General features: G+C 50.3%; 7 protein-coding genes across 7 annotated transcripts; 3 read left to right on the top strand and 4 right to left on the bottom strand.

The window, feature by feature from the left end:
• Nucleotides 1-865: 865 nt before the first annotated feature.
• On the bottom strand, nt 866-3,739 carry N7509_003350 (putative plasma membrane phosphate transporter Pho87; the record flags this gene model as incomplete). The annotated part of the gene is made up of 4 exons (XM_056627987.1): nt 866-1,011; nt 1,067-2,189; nt 2,251-3,448; nt 3,657-3,739. 4 exons carry the CDS (start codon nt 3,737-3,739, stop codon nt 866-868), a joined length of 2,550 nt encoding a protein of 849 aa, XP_056490721.1.
• A 1,029-nt stretch (nt 3,740-4,768) lies between these two features.
• On the bottom strand, nt 4,769-5,957 carry N7509_003351 (mitochondrial 37S ribosomal protein uS7m; the record flags this gene model as incomplete). The annotated part of the gene is made up of 4 exons (XM_056627988.1): nt 4,769-5,022; nt 5,164-5,191; nt 5,249-5,578; nt 5,640-5,957. 4 exons carry the CDS (start codon nt 5,955-5,957, stop codon nt 4,769-4,771), a joined length of 930 nt encoding a protein of 309 aa, XP_056490722.1.
• Nucleotides 5,958-6,415: 458 nt separating this feature from the next.
• On the top strand, nt 6,416-8,257 carry N7509_003352 (F-box protein; the record flags this gene model as incomplete). The annotated part of the gene is made up of 3 exons (XM_056627989.1): nt 6,416-6,612; nt 6,749-7,492; nt 7,561-8,257. 3 exons carry the CDS (start codon nt 6,416-6,418, stop codon nt 8,255-8,257), a joined length of 1,638 nt encoding a protein of 545 aa, XP_056490723.1.
• Nucleotides 8,258-8,756: 499 nt separating this feature from the next.
• Nucleotides 8,757-9,155, bottom strand: N7509_003353 (uncharacterized protein; the record flags this gene model as incomplete). The annotated part of the gene is made up of 2 exons (XM_056627990.1): nt 8,757-8,824; nt 9,014-9,155. 2 exons carry the CDS (start codon nt 9,153-9,155, stop codon nt 8,757-8,759), a joined length of 210 nt encoding a protein of 69 aa, XP_056490724.1.
• Nucleotides 9,156-10,018: 863 nt separating this feature from the next.
• N7509_003354 (oleate hydratase) lies at nt 10,019-11,687 on the top strand (the record flags this gene model as incomplete). Its single annotated transcript, XM_056627991.1, has 2 exons — nt 10,019-10,566; nt 10,616-11,687. 2 exons carry the CDS (start codon nt 10,019-10,021, stop codon nt 11,685-11,687), a joined length of 1,620 nt encoding a protein of 539 aa, XP_056490725.1.
• A 602-nt stretch (nt 11,688-12,289) lies between these two features.
• Nucleotides 12,290-13,577, bottom strand: N7509_003355 (nucleolar and coiled-body phosphoprotein 1 family protein; the record flags this gene model as incomplete). Its single annotated transcript, XM_056627992.1, has 2 exons — nt 12,290-13,450; nt 13,533-13,577. The coding sequence occupies 2 exons, from the start codon at nt 13,575-13,577 to the stop codon at nt 12,290-12,292; spliced, it is 1,206 nt and encodes a 401-aa protein (XP_056490726.1).
• Nucleotides 13,578-14,302: 725 nt separating this feature from the next.
• Nucleotides 14,303-18,883, top strand: N7509_003356 (GTP-Rho binding exocyst subunit SEC3; the record flags this gene model as incomplete). The annotated part of the gene is made up of 4 exons (XM_056627993.1): nt 14,303-14,468; nt 14,669-16,725; nt 16,777-17,885; nt 17,959-18,883. 4 exons carry the CDS (start codon nt 14,303-14,305, stop codon nt 18,881-18,883), a joined length of 4,257 nt encoding a protein of 1,418 aa, XP_056490727.1.

Here is an 18,883-nt window from a genome sequence, read left to right on the forward strand (position 1 = left end):
AACAGCAGAATACCCTTTCTGTCCACAATGCTTATACGTTTGATACCTCTGCGAGCGACGACTCATGTACGGTGATGCAAGATGCAGGATTGCATAGCTGGCCGGTTTCGATTATGACTGCGCATGTCCTGATTTTTTATTTTCCTTGTTTATTTACTTGCTTTTCTTTCCTCTCTTCTTATATTGTGTGTCTAGGCCTGTTCAATCCCTAGATTTGACGTGGCGCCTCCATTCGGGGTTTCGGTGTCTGGTCATGATTGTACAGTATAATTGTTCTCCCCTATAGCTGCCTCGGCGAAGGGATAATCAAAGACTCGTACTTGTCTACTCAATGACACATTACTTATTCAAGACTGTTGTAATCCAGTACCCGTAAAATATCGATTCGCTTCATTCCAATTTGCCGGCCGTGTCGGATCGGAGTATTGGTGACGTGGATGTGTTACTGTCGGCGCCCAGCCAGTGGGGTAGACGGGGATGTCAGGTGGGACGAGCAAGGTTGGACACTCACCATCTGACATCTCTAACTCAATGCCCAATCGCGAAGGAAAACGTATGTGTTTATTCTACGTCGAGATAATATGGGGGTGTGTGCTGGATTCCAGGTAATGTAAGATACACAGCCGGACGGAGATGCCATCCGTCAGTCTATTTGCCCAAACAAAGCAAAACAAAAATCGAGTATGCCTAGTGGCTGCCAGTAATATGAACAAGCACAGAAAAGAAGCCAAGCGCTCAGAAAAAGAAAACGAAAGGAAAAGAGAAACCCCAAAAAAACCAACGTCTCACCGAGTCTTTTCTCTAGGCCGTGGAATTCATTACATCAATATCCCAAATGGATAGATGGATTGCCTTTTTTTCATTCTTACAGTCCCGCAACATACATCAGTCCATAGCCGAGGGTGACGATCACAAAGAAACACATCAAGCTTGATGGGACACCTCGAGTGATAAAATGGCGGACTTGAAGGTAGCGCTGGCCTGTTGTCGGGACTTCGGTCATAATGGCAGCTGTTATAACAAGTCAGTATATACATCCAACGAACGGGATCAAAGGGATACGCACTCATGTTGGGGAACCCGCTTGTGGGCAGGGCCATCGCAACGGAACACATCAAGGCGCTGGCCATGACCAGCAGATTGGGGTGAGGGTTTTCCATGTTGACGCCGATCTGACGGACCAGAGGTAGGATGATCAGAGCAGCAACGGTATGAGAAATGAAGGTGGCGATGACAAGAATCAATGCGCAGAAGACGAGGAGAACACTATACAGACTCAGATGCTCGACTCGCTCGGTGATACTCCCAGCGATGGTGTGCAGAAGACCAGAGGAGGTGACGGCCTTGCCAAGACACAACCCACCAGCAGCGAGGATGATGATCGTCCAGAGGAAATTGTTAAAATCTTCTTTGTTCAGGATACCCGTGCCGAAGAATAACACAAGGGGAATGATGGCTATGACACCCATGTCGCCAAAGACATGCTCGAGCTGGTGGCTCACGCACCAGAGCACGATAGTTCCGAGAGTCACGGCGCTGATAAAGTATTGAATACCAGTGAAGCGGTCCTTAACTGGGCGCATGGGGATAATGGTCGTGTTGCGTCCCGGGTGGAACGTCGCCAGAAGCAGGGCCCAGATCAGGAAGATGGAAATAATGCAGACAGGCAGCGCGATGAAGAACCATGTGCCCCAGCTGATGCTGGGATACATGTTCTGTAGAGCAATGATATTCTGCGGTGAAGCGATTGGCGAAGCTGCACCACCGACATTGGCGGCCAGGGCAATACCCAAAACCAGCGCCTTGGCGAAGTTCGAGTCCGGGGACAAGTTGCGAAGAAGAGGTTGGATAATCGAGTAGCAGAGCACAGGGGACGCAACGTTACTGATCCACATGCTGAGGAACATGCTCACAAACATATTGGTTAATAGCACGGTCTTTGGCTTGGAGCCAGCCTTGCTCAGAACAAACATAGCCATGCGCCGGGCAATGTCATATTTGGATAGAGCTGCAGCGATGGTGAAACCACCCAGAAGAAGCATGATAACTGGAGTCCACATAGCTGCAAATACCATGCCAACAGATTCCTTTGGACCAAGTCGCTTGTGTGGCTTTTCATCGGATCGCATGATACCCAACACAACAACCAGGAACGGAATCAGCAGCGAAGTCACGAAAAGCGGAATGGCCTATAGATATCATGTCAGAAATTTGGATCTCCCATATAAGTTCAAATGGCAGAATGCTTACCTCGGTAGCCCAGAGGAAACTAACAAGAACCAGCATTGCAAGGCAGTTCTGTTGCTCGGGTGTCTCCATCAAGGGCGTGGCCAGCAATGCTCCGAAGACAGCAAAGCTGAAGACCAGAGTACCGAAGCTGAGACTGCAGAGCCATGTGGGGAAGTGTATGCTGCCAAGGGGGGTTCCAATCTCTGTAGTTCGAATTTCTTGTTTGTCACCCTGGCGGCGTGCCGTGACCGGATCTTCATCACCACCCAGCAGAGTTCGACGAATACCGACATTCGCGGCCTGCGCACGGCGTTCGATCTCAATCATTTCGCGCCAGACGGTATTTCGCTCCCAGACCACATGCTCACGTAAATGTAGACGCAGTTCCCGGCTAGCCAAAGGCCGGCTACCTTTGGTGACAATTTCAGCATAGATACCCTCTACCTTAGTAATGTGGTCATCAACAGCGGACGTGGTGGAATCGGTGAATGGCAGCGCTGGGTTGACGACTGAACCGAGGTAATCCCGACGCATATTGCGGAACAAGGTCTTGTCGTACTTCTTCAAGGCCTTGGAGAAGCCAGTCTTGTTCAGCTCGATGAATGAACGTAGTTCGCACAGAGAGACATAGGCTTCGACGAGACGCTTCTTCAGCGAGACTCCCGTATTGTACAGATCGAGGAAAGCCTGGTCACTGAGGTCAGAATCCTGGGGCGCACGACTGCTTCCGAGGCCAAAGAAGGCCGAGTCCGCCATGTCGCCTGCGCGGTCTTCCGTTGTAGACTCTCCATCAGTTGACTGCATGAGTCGATTGCGGGGGTTGAGCACAGGAGGATAACCGTCGTCGTCGCTATCATCCGCATCGTCACTCACGCCACCTGATGGGCGACGATGAGGTTGATTGTAGCCAGTTCCCGGACGAGAGCTGGTACTCAGGGTTCTCGCCTTGACCACACTCTCGCTCACAGGATCCATATTGACACCGTCTGTTTGCATAAGATACTCCGTGCCCTCATGTATCAATTCATCTGTGAGTTCAAATATCTCCCCTTGCTTTTGCTGGAAAAAGGTGCAAATCTTGTCCAGTTCCGCATCGAGGGCACGCTTGAATACACCGTCCGGGTTCTGAACTTGTGCGCCGGACAACAGGGGGGCGGACTCAACGTCCGGGGCGGACTGTTCATCAGGCCGATGAACTTGCTTCTCGAGGGTATAGATGCTAAGATAAAGATCGGTCCGTTAGCCACATGAACGACACGACCAGTCCGCGCGCGAACCACATGCAACGATCCCTTCCTGTGCGATGTGACACCCGTTCCGATATACATCTTCAGATGTACACCCGAGACCAGGACCACATATCGCCGAGGATCGCAGCTGCTCATTCAAACCACAGCGAAAGGGCAAAGGAGAGAGAATAGACTCACAGTTTCTTCAGGTTGCTGTACGCAATATAATTTGAACTCCAATCTGGCACCGCATTGAACTGAATGCTGTGTGAAAATTTCATGTTGGCGAGTTTTTGGGGATCGGTATCAACCTGTCCAGGACCAACACGGTGAGCTCGACGTCGAAGAGCTTCAGGCCAGAGTCTGAGACGAGAGGAGCGGTAGCCCCGCGGGCGTTCCGATAAGGAAGTCTTCTCCCAGTCCTCGACCTCTTCGGATCGAAGCCCCGAGAGCGATTGTGAACTGGCAGCTGGCTCAAACGGCCGTGGAGCTCTCGTCGATCGTTGTGTGCGCGCAGATGCAGACCCGCGAGCTCGTAAAGCTAACGGACGGGTGAGAGAGTTGAAATCGGTGAGTTCGATGGATCCGCGGCTTGGGGAGGTAGCCACCGTTGTTGAGGACCCGGAGGGGAATTGACCACAAGAAAGCAATTGCGCTCTTTAGAGGAGGGGGGTCCGATCGAGAAAATGAGGAGGTGTTGCGGGGGCGGCCAGGCAAACTGAGTGGGCGGGTGTGGTGGTCAGCTGGAGCCGGCTTTGTGGGTTGCACTGATGGTCAGGCTGGAAATGTGGTGAGCACGGCTGATCGCATTCGCGTTCGACAAGATATCTTCTCCTATTATTCCCCGAGACACTGACTGGACATGAGCATGGTCCCTGCTTGCAAGCCAAGAGCTCCTTTTTCGCGATGACCTTAGGAACCGTTACCTGCCGTATTGAAATTAGTTCGATGATGAGTCAGCGTGGCTGTGGCCTATCAGCCGCACGCTATATCAAGCAAGACCCTGCTGATAGTATACTAGGATGTAATATAGGCTGGAATATGCATAAAATATAGTAAATAGTGAGATAATAATAGTACGGATGAAGATACTAGTAGTACTGTTACTACTATACTACCATAGACATATATCGATTTACTAGTAGTACTAATTCAAGGTACTAGTAGTAGCTTCAAGTCGGTGAAGCATACATGATTCCATATGACCGAACTTGAACTAATACAGATAATATACATTGTCGAAAGATTGCTGAAAGACCATGTTCAAACCGTCAACCCAGAAAAACAAAAGCACGCACTCAATGATTATATTAACGACGGCGGGGCGCCAGACCCAAGTTGGCACGACCAGAGATACCAATCTTGTGCTGTCCGTCCCTTCGGTCCCACACGCCACTACGGCCCTCAGCGATCGCGATCAGCTCGTTTGCGACACGTTGCGCTAGTTGCGCATCACGACGCTTCTCTGAGCCATCGATAATCCACTTGATGGCAGTGCGACGGCGCTGGCGCAGGGTCAAGGGTGGGGAACTTGCACGGCAGTACCACCACCAGCAATACCCTTCTGTTGACGAATGCGGAATACGGGAGCCACCGAGTCGACGATCAGGGTGAGGTAAAGGACGGGATCAAGAGGCAGTTGCGGAGCGGGGGGGAGCTCCGAGAAGAGGACGGCGGGATTGGATATTGGGAGGGGAAGAGGTACGGAGAGTATCCAGAATGATGGACATGTTCTAGTGATTTAGGGTCAGTTCAGAGTTCGGAAACACAATAGAAAAGATATCTCGGACCTTTTGGGCGCGAGCCAGCTTGCCATCTTGCATCAGCATCTTGGTGAACTGGTCCTGCATGGTATCGTAGCGTTTCCGGAAGTTCAATGTCCCCCGCGGGGCCTCGGGCTCGGCGAACTTCAAGCCTGGAATCCGCTCAGCTGCCTGTTCTTCCACTCCCTGGATCATGCTCGCAAGCATGGCGGCAGATGCATCCCCCTCAGCTTGGGAGTTTTGGATCTCGGGCAGACGGCTACGAGCGGAGGTCGAGAACGAACGGGTGCCCTTCTTGAGTTGGTCTTGCATGACCTTTGGCATGTGCTTCATGCCTTCCTTGTCACGGGAAAGAATCTATAGATGGGATCCAGAGTCAGTAATATTCTTTGAGTGGCTATTCTCAAGTTCTGCTCACCTCCTCGACTGGGGTTCCTTGCTCCAGTTCGGGAGCGGTGGGTTGTCCATCGCAGCTCTTCTCCTTGCTCATAATTCTATCGACCTCGGCAGCCTCTTCGCTGACGTGGGGCAGAGGATCTTGAGTCGGGAACTTCTGCTCTTCAGGAGGAATGACCTTCTTGCCACCCTTGGACGAGTTCCATCTTGTCTGAATCGAGGCGGACTGTTCGGCGCGGAATCGGAGAGGTGAAGCGCCGTTGCGAGATGCGAACGAGGCGGGCTGGCGGAGAGCGGCCGCGGCCTTCTGTGCTGTAAAGAGATTGAGTCTGGGTGGCATTGTGTGGGATAGACCTCAATCGACGAGCGGGTTGGTTGAATTCGAGAGTTGAAGGTCAAGGTCAACGCCGATGGCGCGCGGTCTGCAATTTTCCGGATGCTTAGTCATGAAATTCAATGACTTCAGCCGCGGGCGAAACAAGGTTGATGAACTATGCCAAACGCTGGATTAACGTCATTGTGCACATCGACTGCAGCCTCGCAAGCAATTTGTTTGTGTCTCAAATTTGAAGTATGCTGCTTGCCTAATTTTTGAGGAGTCATTGAAGAGTCATTGAATCTTGCGGCTCGATTTTGACGATCATTTCAACCGCAACACGAGCCCTGAGTCACAACAGCACCAACACCATCACAATAATGGACGCAAGCATACATGTAAAACCCCCAGCAATGAACAAGTCTCAGTGAAGAAATTCCAACAGAGAAAAAAAACCAACTATCAAGAGACAATCCTTCGCCATGCTCTCCGATTTGCCATCGGAGATCATCTATCACATTGCAATCTATTTACCGACCGCAAATGCATTGGCAAACCTGTCGCAAACTTGTCACAGGCTGTACAAGATTATCTCCGCAGATGAGTATCGACTTTTCCGAGCCTTAGTGCAAAGCAAATTTCCCTGTACCCCCGCACCAGCGTTCTGGAAGGATGCAGCGTGTGCTCTCACGTCGAGGTCGCGTGCCCTAGACAGACTTGGCGTAATTGGCCGCTTTATCGTCTTACCTGAAACTGTCACTCGCATCGGCTGTCAACAGACGACTCGCAGAGACAATCCCTACCTTGGGTTACAGGCCTGCAATTGATTCCTACGAGATATGGAATGGTGCGGCCTGGGCAGATCGGAAAGAAGTGCTCGCGTGGGGTGCGGCACATCAACTCGTTGTGCGGGTAAAGCATTCGGGCAAGAACCCACAAGAGAATTGGGTTCTTTTCAATGACCTGGAAGATGTCAGTAGCTACGAGGATATCTGTGGCGTGCATCTCATGCGAGCAGAGTCGAGCAAGGAGGGCGATACAGAAAATTTGGTATTTGGCCGCAGGAGGGGCGACATTATCCACCTTGCGATTTCTCCTACTCAAGAACACCATGAGTATCGGAAAAGGTTCAAGACATATGGCTTGGAACTTGACAGAACAGATGTCAGTCAAGGCGCACACTCGACACTATCCGCTCACTTTGACGATGGATCGATTGCATTCTACAACACCGTCAGTGATGAAGAGGAGGTCGAAGCATTCGCCTGGATCCGCAATGAGACGGGCAGCCTAGGGCGTAGTCGTTACTCAAAACTGCTATCCCCTTCGAAAGTCGCAGTGGCGACCGGAGAAATGGAAAGTTCTCTTTCGATTTCAACAATTTCTCCTGATGGGGTCTCCCTTGATCGGGTGGTAGATGTTCATTCTTTGGACATAGAGGAGCGCATCAATCGCGTCCATGCTAGTGTTACTTCGATTGCGCCTCTCGATACTCTACAATCTCACATCGAGTCCCCGGGTAACATATTCCTTGCTGCATGGGGTGATCGTACTATACGGTTTGTTGCTCTCCATATCTAGAGCCGGCTGAAAATTCAAAAACTGCTAGTTACTAACATCACCCTAGACTTCACGATCTTCGTTCCCCGAGATCTTACGAAAAAACATATCGCGATACAACAGATGGAAATATTGTGTATTGCGTGCATCCGATTGGAAATGATCGCTTTTTGGCTGGGTCTAGTGGTGATGGTTTGGTGAAAATGTTCGACTTGCGCATGGGGAGAAGCTACAATTATCAAGAAGCGCAAAAGCCACAGGCATCAAAGAAAAGCAATAGAGAAGATCGACCAAGTATGGATTTTTCCATGTTTCTATCCGCCAATCTCCCACCAGATCTCACACGCCATATTCCTCGCCCTCACAGGAGGGGCCGTCAATCCTATCGTGGCCCCATCTACAGCATGTCCACTCCATCTCCATCCTCGCCAACTGTGTATACTGGCGTTGTGGACGGTATCATCCGCCTTGATTTTGCCTCTACAGACGACTTGACTGGCCCAGTGAAGGAATGGTACGACTATAACCTCGGTCTAGGCGTGGAAAAAGGACAGCCTGGTGTTGCGGCCGCCGAAGATCAAGTGTTTAAAATTGCGGGCTATGAACGCCCGGCTCAGGATGATTACACTACCACTTCTAAGCTGCGTACGCAGCATGGATACTGGTATATGATGCCCAATGACCTGGAGAATGAGGTGGTGACTGGCTGGGATAGGCGATGGGAGCCGCTCGCGAAACCTGGTGCATGGAGAAGGCGGGATTAAAACACGGAGGTACTCTTAGATCTATGATTTTACACTACTGAATGACTGCATATACGGGCGAGTTTGAGACATACATATCGGAATCCGGTATAGCATACTTCAGATGAACGAAAAGAAACCCATAATCAAGAATACCTTGGCCTTTCCGTGTTGAATCCATGGTCTAGACCAGGCGTCGAACCCATGAATAAATTATTCTGGAGACACGACGTTCATGTGTTTCAAGACTCGGATAAAGTCAAAGATGTCTTGCTGCTGGATTTACGCGGGCTAAATAAGCGGTTTGTTTTCTTTTTCGCCAATGATCAGCATTTTCAGACCGCATTATGTTGTTTTCATTTAAGAGGATAAAACCGAAGTAGCCAGACACGCGACCAAATTAAACCATGACATTGAGAAAGCAGTCCATGGGAAAAAAAAATTGAATATTATCATCAGACAAGAAAGAAAACGAAAAAGAGTAAGAAACCAACAGAATTCGGAAAATTCCTACAAATTCTCAGGTCGGAACCAATCCCTCAAGAGACCTCTGCGCCTTAAGACCTCGCTCAAGGAGCTCTTTATAAGCTATCACAAATATCGTCAGTTCAAAATTTTTTTATAAAGGGGGTAGGTAGGGGCCCATGTACATTCTGTTGGTTGAGTTGCCGGCTGTCCTACCGGGACGCTAGGATATTCGATGGCAGTTTCAGGGACGGAAATCTTGCTTTAAGTCAGCGCAGCACTGGATTGCATTTCGTGTTCTGTTTGACGTACATGGTGGGCTTGAAGATCCGCATAAACCAAAGCAGCTGTCCGCCTGATATGATCCAACAGACTCTTCAATTCCGACGGTTTTGCCGAGGACCAGAAGGGCGGTATGCGGTACTTTGGGGAAAATTGTCGCAAGCTGAACCATCTTATTGACGACGATGGAATATTGTAGTTATTTTTCGCCAGCCAGCATAGTAACTCCATGTGAGTGTATGCCAGAAATAAACCTCGGCTGGCACATTGGTCCTCTTGTCTTGCAGCGTTCATTAGTCTCCCATCCGATTCGGCGCGAAGGTAATATTGCTTCAAGAGCTCGCGGATTTTCTTCCTGTCGAGCCGGTTTCGCTCCAGATTTTTTTTCGATGTTTTTTATAATAGTGCCCGTCTTGATCAGGAAATCTACAGCCGTGGTCTTTTCATGGGTCACTTCTTCCGAGTTTCCATTCTGTGTTTGGGAAGCCATTTCAGTTAACTCGGATTGAAAAGTTGGTCGTAATACGTATGATAATTAGTGTACAGAGCGAAAGAGAACTGGTATTGTAACCCAATGTCATCATGGCTTACTATTATACCAAAAGTTGAATATGAACTGGGAGCAGGTGATCTATGATTAGAATTTCTAGAAAACCAAGGTTCCAGCACATGTAGGCATTAACAGATAAATATACCCCAAGAACTGATCATGGGGGGGCTTTTCTTGATGAAGAATGGCAGGAATAAACTGGTTATTTTTTCGCTGAATGCGTAGTATTCTTCGGCTGGTCTAGCCGGATGGCCGGCGTTCCGCTGACGTTACCACTCGAAGCCACTCTCAGTATTTATTGGCCAGCCGTAATTTTATTACACACCCAGTGAGCTATTACAGCTTAATCCATGGATGATATTACTAGTTCTAATGACCCGCCATACTATACCGACCGTATAATATAGTAGCCGCTCGAACGAGTGAAGACAACGATAGTGCCTTCTAACTAGTTTTCGGCTATTCCCCGATCACATAAGGTATTAATGGACGGGACACACACTCAAAATAAAAGGTCTCCAAACGAAACCCATGCCTGGATTCTTGGTAGCGGGACTGCATCTCTCGCATCGGCAGTTTATCTGATACAGCGCGGCAAGCTGCCACCCCAAAATGTGCACATTTTGGATTCACACGTATCTATGGGAGCAGCATTGCACGATATGGGTGACTCCGGCCAGGGATACGATCAGTTTGCAGGATGCCTACCTGTTCCAATCGGAACCCCTTTGAACGAACTTCTGGCGTCCATTCCCTCGGGGAGGACTCAGGACCCTACAGTGCTGGAAGAGATCAGAAAGGCAGAAGCGAGTCATATGCCTGCAAATGGGCATCACCGAACTAAATTCATCGTTCAAAAAGGAAGAAGCAAAGAAAACTTACAAGCCAGTAAGCTGGGCTTGAGTGTCAAAAACCGGGTCGATTTAGCCCTGTTGATGCTCCGAAGCGAGAAACGCCTGGGTAGGAATCAAATCAAGGATTTCATGTCCAAAACTTTCTTCCAAAGCATATTTTGGACTACATGGGCCGCTCAGTAAGCCAGTGCTCTGTTGTTTGAGCTGAACTTGAACTCACGCTACTAGATTTGGTTTCCAACCTTGGCACAGTGCCATAGAATTCAGACGAGCTCTTCGTCAATATCTCAGGCAATATCCTTACCTGAGTATCCTGAAATGCTTGGATATCACTGGATATTACCAAAACGAATCTATATTTCGACCTATATACCTCTACCTTTACAACTTAGGAGTGGAATTTCTCTTTGATACCAAAGTCACGGATATCATTGTTACCACTGTCCGGGACGGCCGGCAAAAGGTATCCAGATTGAATCTTCTTGCAAATGGATTCCAAATCACAAAGGAGATAAACACACAAGATATAGTTATTATTATGCTGGGTTCCACGGTCTCAGGCTCATCAACCGGTACAAATACTCACCATCCTGTTTGCAAACGCATTGAGCCAACCGACGAGCTTGATGAGAATTGGGCACTGTGGCTAGAGCTTGAGACTAATCAGCTCACATTTGGCAATCCCTACAACTTTTGCACTCGCATGAACGAATCGGTCTTAGCTTCCTTCACAATCACCACCGCAGACCCTTCCCTTTGGGAATTTTTGGCTTCCATAGCGGAAGATGGAGAAGCTGGAGCCATGATAATGCTACCAGAAAGCAACTGGAGGTTACGCCTTTGCATACCTACTCAGCCCGTTTTTAGCCAACAGCCGAGCGATACCTACGTGATTTGGGGCTTCATGTTGCTCCCGCGACGCAAGGGAAACTATGTTAAAAAATTGATGGAACAATGTTCTGGTGCCGAAATCCTCGCGGAAGTGCTTGGACATCTTGGATACCCATCCTTGGTCCACCACACCATGACCATTCCTCGTCTCATGCCACGGATGACTTCCATGTTACTTGTCCGCTCGATGACCGACCGCCCTGAGACTGTACCTGCAAAGTCATTGAATTTTGGCTTCGTTGGCCAGTTTGTTGAAATTCCGCGGTACAGTTCCGTGGATCTTAGTTATGGAATTCGTACTGCGCAGGAGGCTACATCTCGACTGATGGGGATTCCTTTGCCAGATAATGCGTGTGATGACATTTCCTCTACGCCCGCAAATTTGCTAAGGCTTTTGTCCTGGAAATGATTCTTCCATGGAATTAGTCGTGAGCTACTGAATGATTTTTTAGTGCAAGTGAATGGATATTTTCTATCGCTACAGGAAGCTTGCCTTCTCTCATTGTTGCCCTTCATTCAGTAGGAGTCTCCTCTTAAGTGGCCTACCCCTCACCTTTCAACCAACTTGAGAGAAAAAAAGAAAGCAAAGCGCCATCATAATACGTTGGCGGAAGCGAGACAGGAAAGTCCCACCAGCCAGACATGCATATAGACTCGGACACTGCCACCAGATCGGTGCTTATGATGAATGCTACCGGAAACTTGATCTATCAAACTTTTTGTGGTATACTTTTAGCTTAAAAACAACATACAACATGCAAATCGCACGACCAAATTTTCAAATAGCTCCATAAGCGCCGTGCTGTGTAAAAAGGGGGCCAAGAGAATCCAAAGGATAGCGAGAAAGCAAACCATTGGATCTCGTTGAAGCCACGATAGTTAAAGAGCAACTCCACTGGGGCATAACTGGAGCAATGATGGATCCAACAGGCTCAAAGCAAATGGTTCTCTCTGTTCTAATTTGAGGTCATCGTGAGTGACCTATTTGTTGATGGGTATCGAGAATATCGTTTAATCATCAAACTTGAAAGACTTGCCACCAGACATATCAATGGGACCACCACGGTAAGAGCCGCGCTTCTTCTTGTTCTTCTCCTTGGTAAAGCCCTTTCCACGAGTGACTGATAGATCGGCGTAGGCGCGGTCGGCGTAATCATATGCGACATAAGTGTTGGAAGGGAGATGGCTGTAGTCTTGCTGGCTCAGCAAAGCGAGGGGAGTGGGCTTGGCACCGGTGTGCTTCTTCTTCGCATAGCCATTGCCGGGAGCAGGGCTGGCATTAGAAGAAGAGCTCTGCTCCTCCACAGCCTGCTTCGCCGGCTCATCAGCAGAGATAGTGGCGCTGGTATCCGAAGATGTAGCGCTGGCAACCTTGACACCTCCAGCCTGGTCGTCAGAGCTATCATCAGAGCTGTCGTCAGAAGAGCTCGAAGACTCCGGGAGAGGAGTCTTGGTCGCCTTCTTCAGAGCCTTGGAATCGGCCTTCTTGGTAGTCTCCTTTTCGGACTCAGACGATTCGGAATCAGAGTCAGAGTCGCTGCTGGAGCTAGAACTAGAGCTGGAGTTGGAGCTAGAGCTGCTAGAACTGCTGGAGCTAGAAGAGTCGGAGTCGGAAGAAGAGCTAGAGGAGGAAGAGCTGGAAGAGGACTTGGCCTTCTTAGCCTTCTTGGCCTTGGGAGCATCGCTCTCAGAGCTCGAGTCAGAGGAAGACTCGCTGCTCGACTCGGCCTTGCGCTTCACACCGGTAGGCTTCTTCACAACGGGCGCGGGGGCCTTCTCATCTTCATCCTCATCGTCGGCATCGCTGTCAGAGCTGGAAGAAGAAGAGGAGGAGGAGGAGGAAGAAGAAGAAGAAGAAGAAGAAGAAGAAGAAGAGGAAGAAGGAGCAGGAGAGGCGCGGGATGGCTTTTCGTCTTGCATCTCAACGTCGGAGTCGCTATCGCTCGAGCTGTCGCTGTCGCTGGAAGTAGAAGACTCCTTCTTCTCGGCCTGGTTAACCCAGGATTGGAATAACTCCAGCAGAGACGGGGCGTTCTGCGCATCAGCGGCCTGGCCTGTCTTCTTCAGGTCTTTGACGAAGGCGGCACTGGCATTGGAGAAGCCATTATCGGACAGGAAGGTCGCGATAGACGAAAGAAGTTGAGGGGAGATAGTAGACTTGGAAGACTCGACCTGGCCAATCGTAATTGCTGTTAGTGAAATTCTTTGTTGTCGATCATAGAGATGATGCGGGTGATTCTGAATTTGCGCTTACCTTCTTAGTCGAGGTCTTCTTGACGGAAGCCGAGTTCTTGCCCATGGTCGCTGATTGTGAAGATTCCAGTATTTCAAACGAAAGGAGGACTGGAGAGGATCAAGTGAAAGAGAGGCAGGTGGACCAAAATTGGCTGTCTGGAAATCTTCAGGAACGGGTCTCAAAGAAAAAAAAGCATACCGAATGGGCGGTGAAGGAGAAGGAGCACACTATTGGCTTATTCTGCCAAATTACATGCACTATACAAGTTCAATGCCTCAGGCAGCACAAAATACCTCCGATTAACTAAAAACAAAGAAAATGGATTGCATAGTCTGCGGGTAGAAAAAAAAGATGTAAAATGTAAAATGTGAAAATCTTCTGTACAATTATATTCACATCAAAAACTGCATCAGACATTGTTGCAAGACCGTTGAAAGCGGATCATTTAACTTGGTGACCCATGGGCCTTAGGTAACCCGCTTCCACGTTGGGAGCTCCGCCCTGCCCGCTACCCCAAACAGATGAGTTCAAGTTAACCCCAGAACAACCCTCCGTCTACCTCCCACCTAGCCCTGTGTCGACTTTGTCCTCTTGCGCCTTCTTGCTAGCTGTGTCAGAAAAGTGTGCACAGGTCGCTATTAATCAACTACTAATTCACAAACCGGGCGTAGGCACCGTGCGCGCGGGAGTTCCTCGGCTGGCCGATCTTGACTACATGATCATGTCCCCTTGATCTTCTGGATTCCACGACTGATATTGGTGTCACCTACCTCGGAGAAGACGCCGTGATGAACGGTCCTAATCGTCCCCGCCCGCCTCCCCCGGCAGACCCACGACGCGGGGGCGACCCTCGCAATGGCGCATCTGATTCCATGTCGAGAGCCGAGAAGTTCGAAGACGAGAAGAAACGCATTATTCAGAGTTGTTACTCGAAGAAAGATACCGATGGAACTTGTAAGTGATTGCCTTGAGCTTTTGCTACCTTCAAAGGGAGCAAACTCCCTTTGCCCCCCTAAGGGATGGCGATGTATGATGCCGGTGATGTTACGGGGTCCCCGGATACCCATAGCTTTCCTGCTGTCGCGAACTGCTTCTCATATGGAGACATTGCCCCATTACCCAGATGATCATAGCTGACCAATACTGTGTTCTAGTGAACGAGTCCTATATTACGCACGTTCGCATCACGGAGGATGGCACGCACCCTTCTACCCCTGCCCCGCCAAACGTGGCGCCTGAAAATAAAAAGCCCCGAGTGATCATTGTTTCGGTCCGGAAGTCTGGGAGGGTTCGAATGCATAAAGCGCGTGAAAATAATGATGGATCATTCTCAATTGGCAAGACGTGGATGCTTGATGACCTGTCCTCAATCCAATCATATACCGCATTCGTCCCAAGGACACCCGTCGAGCAACAACATAAGGAATGGGCCGGAACCCTTGGATTCCTGGTGACTGTGGGAAAACCGTATTACTGGCATGCTCGGAGTGCCAAGGAAAAAGAGTTCTTTATCGGCAGCCTAGTCAAGATCTACAAGAAATATACCGGTGGAAAAGTTCCCAATCTGATCGGATTCGATGAGAGGGAACGGCAAGCGCTAGTCGGAACAGCATCATCAGGATCTCCAGTACCGCCGCCATCACGGAGTGGTCCTGCTCCACCCCCAGATGTTGCACCTCCCGCCCAACCGCCGTCTTCTTATGGAAGCCGTGATCCTAGCCGCGATGGATCGCGTGAAATTAGGCGAAAACCGTCCGAGGAGCCGACTCTTCGATCCCAGAAAAGCCGAGAACAGATGTCACGCCCATCTACGGGTTCCAGACCTCCTGCTCCCTCTCCATTTGGACCTCAAAATCCGCCACCTAGCATCCCCCCACCCCAGCGCGCAGAACCAAAGACCTTTTTCGACACAGACGAAAGCCGTCCTAGCATGCAAGATGAGGCTCGGCCATCCTCATCACGCAGTGGTCAACCCTCAACGCTTGCAGCACAACCTGTCGAGGCTAAACATCTGGATTCACAACCTAGTGCTGATGCTCTGCGGCCCACTACTCCGGTTTCACTTGCAGGTGATTCCCAGGGTGCAGGTCCAAGCCCTGTGCAGTATAAACCATATCGTGAACCTGTAGACAAGACACCCGCGATGGAGAAACCGCCGCAACCACCACTGGAACAGAATGCGCCTCAAGATGTTTCTCCGATGGTACTCGCTGACGAACCGAAGGAACCACCTCTCCCTGAAACAGAGGCAGCACCTGCTCCACCGCTTGTAGACCCGGCAGTGGCAGCAGAAGCGATGGCAGCATACGACACTTCTGCACCGGCTACAGAGTCGGCCGTGGAGACCCCGAAAGAACCGGCCTCGGCGACCCCATCTGACAAGACACAGGAAGGTGAGGAGTCTCACCGTCCAGGGCTAGGCCCTATGATTAAGAAGAAGTCGGCCAAAGATATCGCAGGTGCCTTCCGTAAGGCTGCAAATCTGCATGGCGCTTTCAAGCCACGACCTGGTGGAGCTGGTGAGCGGCTTCTTGCGGCGGCCAAAAAGCAACAAGGGCAAGCACAGGGTCCTGAGCCAGATGGTATCACCGGCGTCGTCCCGGCCCCTTTCCTCTCGCGCACTGATAGCGATACACCCAAGAGTCCCGTGGGTGATACGACGGAGAAGGGATTACCGGCATCAACACCACCAGCACCACTCCCTCCAACGCCAGCGGCTGTAGAGCAACCTCGAAAGGTGGAGACACCCACTGTTGAGGTTACAGACCACGCAACAGAGGAGGCAGCAGCTCTCCCGCTTCCCAGTGAAGGATCTAAAGACTCATTGACGGAAGTTGGTCGGGTGGAAACTCGTTCACGAACTCCATCTCCGGCAGCTCAAGGCCGTCGACGCCGACGCCGTGAAGACCACACCCTCAAATACTGTCAAATCCTTGGGATTGACGCGACTGTGCTAGATGGTCGTGGTATTGACTTTGACGAAATCCTTACCGATCTCGGCTGGAACGGACGGTTGAGTGACGAGCAAAAGATTGAGGATTTGGAGGCAGATGTGCGTCGTGAGATTGGACGTGTCGAAGCAACAAGTTGGCTGGGCAATCTGGAGCAGCAAGAAGGGAAAGTGGAACAACTGGCAGTTCTTATCGACAAAACGATCGAAGAGTGTGAGGAGCTAGACGGACTACTAACGCTTTACTCACACGAACTCAACGTAAGTGGCACTCACGCCCTGCTCATGAATTTATACACTAACATTCGACAGACCCTTAATGAAGACGTATCGTATATCGAAGCTCAGTCGCAAGGTTTGCAGGTGCAGACTGCAAACCAGAAGCTCTTGCAGAGCGAATTGCAGAATCTCCTCAAGACGCTTTCCATCTCCTCCACTGAGATGCGCCCACTCAAAGAGGCCACTCTAAGCAACATGGACGGCTTGAAGAGCACTGAAAATGCGTTGTCGACCCTCTACAAGGCTATGCTCATGATCGATGCCGATATTGGGCAAAACAAGCAGCGGCAAGCAGACGCCAGTGTTGGTGTTTACGCTAATACGGAGATTGGCCAGATGCGGGCAATTAAACAAAAGAAGGAGGAGTACCGTTCCACCGCACTGGCATTCTTGCAACGCCTCAAGCAATTCATGTCACTTGCATTTAAGCTGGCAGAGCAGAAACGCACAGAGTCTATGTCTTCGGTCTCAAAGGATCCTCAGAAACTGGACAACGCGGCGCGACAGGCAGGCCGTGGCGAGATTTGGATGTTCAACCCTCTCATGCTGTTCGCTCGAGAAGTGAGCACATCGGACTGGCATAGTCTGCTTCACCAATACGAGCAGCAGTCCAAGTCATCATATCAAAATGAGTTCCGTGATAATAATCTGGCCTGGAAGAGGCAGGCTCGCAAGCCTACAGGAGATGAGCAAGAGCTTCTCTTCACGCACCAAGAGAAGGAAAAGGAAGGCGAAGGCATCACTATGGCCGCTCGAAAACTTACCGTTCGACGAGGCAAAACGGTTCGAGCTGCCGCAGGACACCGGCAGGGCTCTGGCGAAAAGACTGTTGCCAAGGGTAAAATTGAGCCGTGTGAGGCGTTTGCCGGATCGTTGCGTGAGACCTTGAACATGATCACCGAGGAGCAGAACTTTGTTGTTCAATTCTTCCATCTGGACTCCCTTGCTACCACCGAATACTCTGATCTTATTGCTTCACACCCTCCGGAACAGCGACTCTGCCCAGATTTCTCTGCAAAGCAATCCCACGACCCGGATCGTGCAATGGCAAAGCGGGTTGAGGGAGTGATGGACGAACTCTATTCCTTTTGGCCAAATGATATCCAAAGCATGGTGGATTGGGCTCTTCAGGCTGACCCTATGTAAGTTTCCACTTCCCTGTTACCATTCCCCGTGTTTTCCCCCTTGAGGTTTCTGGTTCTAACAAATCCCCAGGCAAGGAATCGGAATATTATTTGCCATCGAGACGGCCATGGCCGACCTCGACGATACCAATCAAGAGTTCATCATCCACAGTCTTCAAAAAATGCACTCTCGCCTGATGGGACTGTTCAACCGATTTGTCGATGATCAGATTCGTGGCGTGGAGGACACCAAAGTCAAAATCAACAAGCGAAAGGGCGTGATCTCCTTCATGCGCGTTTTCCCCCACTTCTCGACTGCGGTTGAGAACATGTTGTCACAGCCATCGGGCGACTTCTGTGACATTCGAGTCAGCGTTAATGACGCTTATGAGCGTATCAACCGAGCCATGTGGGAGTCGCTCAAGTTCATCGCCAAGGAAGCTCCCGGGCAGCCACCAGGTGTCTCTGCCAGCGCCGGAGACCCTGAAGACAAAGAGATTCTGAACCACCACATTCTTCTCATCGAGAACATGAATCACTACGCGGAGGAGGTTGATGTGCATAACCTGCCCGTTCTCCAACGTTGGGTGGACAAGGCCCACCAAGATTTCGCCGAGCATATGAAACTCTACCTCGACGCCGTGATCCACCGACCGCTCGGCAAACTGATCGATTTCATCTCGTCGATTGAAACGATCCAGGCCAATGGAAGTACTGCCGACGTCGCCTCCCGTACCAGTCATTCTCGGGCCGTGGCTAAGAAGGTTCTCTCCTCGTACGATTCCAAGGAAATCAAGCGCGGCATTGAAATGCTCAAGAAGCGGGTGGAGAAGCATTTTGGCGATGCGGATGACCCTGGATTGAGCCGCAGCCTGGTGATTAAGGTTCTGCGCGAATGCGAGGGGCGGTACGAGGATGCTTGGGACCGCACGCGTCGCATTATCGACACGGTGTATGAAGGGCAGTTGGAGCTGGAGTGGCGTAAGGAGGACTCGGCGGCGATGTTCCGGAAATAA

This window comes from Penicillium cosmopolitanum (genome assembly GCF_028827165.1).
Source record: "Penicillium cosmopolitanum strain IBT 29677 chromosome Unknown utg000005l:1.0-4006212.0:1.0-4009387.0, whole genome shotgun sequence".
Lineage (NCBI taxonomy): Eukaryota > Fungi > Ascomycota > Eurotiomycetes > Eurotiales > Aspergillaceae > Penicillium > Penicillium cosmopolitanum.